A 3,543-nucleotide genomic window follows, 5' to 3' on the forward strand; every position below is an offset into this window, starting at 1 on the left:
CAAAATTAGATCCTATGTTGATTGGTTTCAACGAACTTTTTTTCACAGAAAAAAGGACAAAAAAACCAAACCGGAAGCATTTTTTTCCTTTCCGAAGGGGCACGGGTGTTTTTTTTCTTTTCCGAGAGGCACGACTATGCCTCTTGCGGGTGAAAAAATGCATTCTTCTTTCTTTTTCGAGAGGCACGACTCACGGAAGCCAATCCATGCATCCGCGAAAAGTAAATTCGTGCCTCTCGCGGAACGAAAAAGGGTGTTTCTTTTGTTCCTTTTTCGAGAGGCACGACCGTGCCTCTCGCAGAAGCAAATTCATGCCTCCACGAGAAGCTAATCCATGTCTCTCGTGAAACGAAAAAATCATGACTTTTGCTTTTTCGGGAGGCATGACTATGACTCTTGTGGAAGCAAATTCGTGCCTCCGTGAGAAGTAAATCTGTGCCTCTCGCGGAACAAAAAAGACGAGGTTTTTCTTTTTTTTTAGAGGCATGGTTGTGCCTCTCGCGGAAACAAATCCTGCCTCCACGAGAAATAAATTGGTGCACCTCGTGGAACGAAAAAACGCGTTTTTTTCTTTTGAGAGGCACGACTGTGCTTCTTGCGAAAACAAATATGTGCCTTCACTAGAAGTAAATCTGTGTCTCTTGCAGAAGGATAAAAGAATGTATTTTCCACGTGTTCCAATATCTATGAAAAATCCGGGAAAACCAAAGCCCAACCCCCACCCCCAAAAAAGCCATCTAAAGCCGAAAATGCATACAGAAAATAAAAATAAATACTGAGGGAACACCCAGAGCGCGACACGACGTGGCGGCTGAGAGCTCATCGTACCAATCCTTGTGGGGGCTTTTGAAGGAGTAACTGCCGATTAGTTGCTCTCCCCCAAATCCTATTGCATTTAGACGTAGGCCTGCAAACTGGCGCACACACCCCTTCCACCTTGGTTTGATCCATTTAGCTTTCTCTCTTGTTCGCAATGTATCCGGCGCTCCAGGTTCCTGATTGACTGGGCCTCGGCTGAGAAGCAACCCTGTTTTTGCGTCTTCAGGATGGCGGCAACTCTGAGGAGCCTCGGGACCAAGACGAGGACTTGCAGGAGGGCCATGAGGGTCGTACGAGGAGTAGGTGGAGAAGGAGTCGGCTAACACCGCAGCCATGAAAGAGAGAGGCGCAGATCCCTACGATCTCAAGCAGCAGTTGAGACTTGAGAAATCTCTCAACTTACAAGGATTGTTTCTTTCTTGGTGGTTATCTCGCCTTCTTAGTAATTCTAAATGCTTTGCGTGGTTTTCTTCATCTATTGTGACGTACATTTGACTCGGTGGTGGTTGATTGAATTTCTGTCCCATGTGATAGACAGATGTAAGACAATCTACATTGTTCAGCCAGCAAAGAAAATCTTCCAACCACAACTGGTTTGCATTTCTTGTATGTATGTATGTATGTATGTATGCTATTTGGCAGACAGCCTATCTAAATCTTACAAATAAAGCATCTTGAAGCCGTGATGGGCATAGCATACGACGAACCGTAAATCAAATGAACATGTGGTATATGCACTCTGCACATCCCTTTTCACTAGTATATATACGTCCATTAACTATCACATGTTTCGGGTTTAACGTGTAGTTACAACTTACAACCACAGTCCACAGGCTTCTGAGATATGACAATTCACATATGTTTGGAGAGCTCTGATATGCATTTTAACTTTTTTATAATTGAGACTGCAAAAGACCATTGCTGTCAATGTCTAAGAACTTTCATGTCAGTGCCTTTTAGATGAGGAAGTGACAATTCTGTTTGTACTCATGCAAATCTCTGAAGATGTGAACTGCACTGCATATTAATGCCGTTTACTTCTTCAGGAGAATGTCTTGGCTGAGTCAAGGATGATGATCCCAGACTGCCATAAGCGTCTTGAAGCCACACTGGCAGAACTGGAAGCAACTCTGGTACCGTTTCTGAAACATTTGAGCTAACTTTGACATTATATACGTGTGATCTTGTCATGAGCTGTTCCAAGCTATTTGCAGGCTGAATTGAAGGAGTCAGAAGAGCAAGGTGTCGAGATAGGAGAGGCGGAGACCGTGATCACAGAAGTTGAAACTGTATCCGAGCAATTCGAAGATAAACTCACTAGTCAAGAGCGCCGGTGTGTTGAAGTTTTAGCAAGCATCTTGATAAAATACTTGCCCTGACTTGTAAAATACTGATTGCATGAGATGTTTTAAACCGTTGTTGGTACCTTGGAAACTCATTCCATGAGATGCTTTCATGTCAGTTGGTATATCTATTTTATTTGGTGTTTGGTTGCAATCTCATTATTACGCAGCTGAGAGCGGTTGACTCAGAAATTTGTCCCCGATGAATCAGATGGAGTTGTAACATGATATTTCAGTGGATACAGTGACATGCCAATTCAGATTCTGTAAAATATTCAGCTTGTTTGGACTATCTGGACCAGGGGAAGGTCTCACGAAAAATGGCATAAGCCGCAACAGGCGCAGGCCTGAGCTGCCAAATTCGAGATTTTACCTGTGCAGATCAATTAGTTTAATTAGCTATATTGAACTTCGCAGTGCCGGAGCAGAGATGCAGTGTTACTATCTAGTCAAGGAGAGGAGGATATTTGTAAGAAAGAAAAAGGAGAGGAGGAGCTCAGTAATTCACACCATGACATTCTCGGCCTATCAACTGTGATGCGCGCTTTATCTGTAATCCTCATGGGTCATGGCATACGTTTCACATACTCAATCGTTTTTCGCCGACCGACAACGCTCGGAGACAATTACCATTTTTCTACGACTGACGAGGTTGGGAACTAATCACGCATCCTGATCAACAAAACTGTCCATCTATTTTCTCTGACCAACATTCTCCTCGAGGTTGGATATTCCACATCTGCTGAACATTTCAAGTTTGAAGACGATGCCTATCAACCATAGTTTTAAATAGCCGGCTATAGCTAGCTATAGCCTTTTCAGCGGGGTGCCGCTAAATGGTCGCCTTCACAAATAGGCCGTTATAGCCCGCTTTAGCCCGATATAGCTGATTTGGAGGCCCGCTGCTATTTTTCATAGCCTGCTATTTAAAACATTGCTATCAACACAGCTTAATTGGAGGTGTTATGCGGGGTTAAAAACCCGAAACTACAACATAATCGATTCAAATCAGGTGTTTAAAGAATAGTACAGTATATTGTTATCATTTGGGAAATTATACTTTGTAATTCTCTACAAAATTAATAAGTAAACTGTTTTCCTATCTTTAATTGCCTTTTTATGATTGTATAGGTATGTATGTTGGCAGACTTCATACTTATTTACAGCATTAGAAAACTCCTCCACTTAGAGCGTTTCCTCGGATGCCGCCCTTCCTCACCTGCTTGAATGGAATGAATATGTCCTTTGTCTTGTCGAGGAGGGAAAACGCCCAATGTGTGGTACAGGACCGTGACCCTTCTAAACCATTACATGACAGAGAAGTCCATTTGTGTCATGATCGATCCACGCTTTACCATAGTGCCCGGAGAAGCAGACCTAC

At 43.0% G+C, this 3,543-nt stretch overlaps 1 protein-coding gene across 1 annotated transcript; it reads left to right on the forward strand.

Moving 5' to 3' along the window:
- The first annotated feature begins 1,046 nt into the window (after positions 1–1,046).
- Positions 1,047–2,700, forward strand: LOC123142765 (uncharacterized). Its single transcript, XM_044561528.1, is given in 5 exon segments — positions 1,047–1,105; positions 1,107–1,191; positions 1,863–1,952; positions 2,034–2,152; positions 2,442–2,700. Coding segments are annotated over 5 exon segments (612 nt in total).
- Positions 2,701–3,543: the final 843 nt, after the last annotated feature.

The sequence above is a fragment of the Triticum aestivum genome, chromosome 6D (genome assembly GCF_018294505.1).
Source record: "Triticum aestivum cultivar Chinese Spring chromosome 6D, IWGSC CS RefSeq v2.1, whole genome shotgun sequence".
Lineage (NCBI taxonomy): Eukaryota > Viridiplantae > Streptophyta > Magnoliopsida > Poales > Poaceae > Triticum > Triticum aestivum.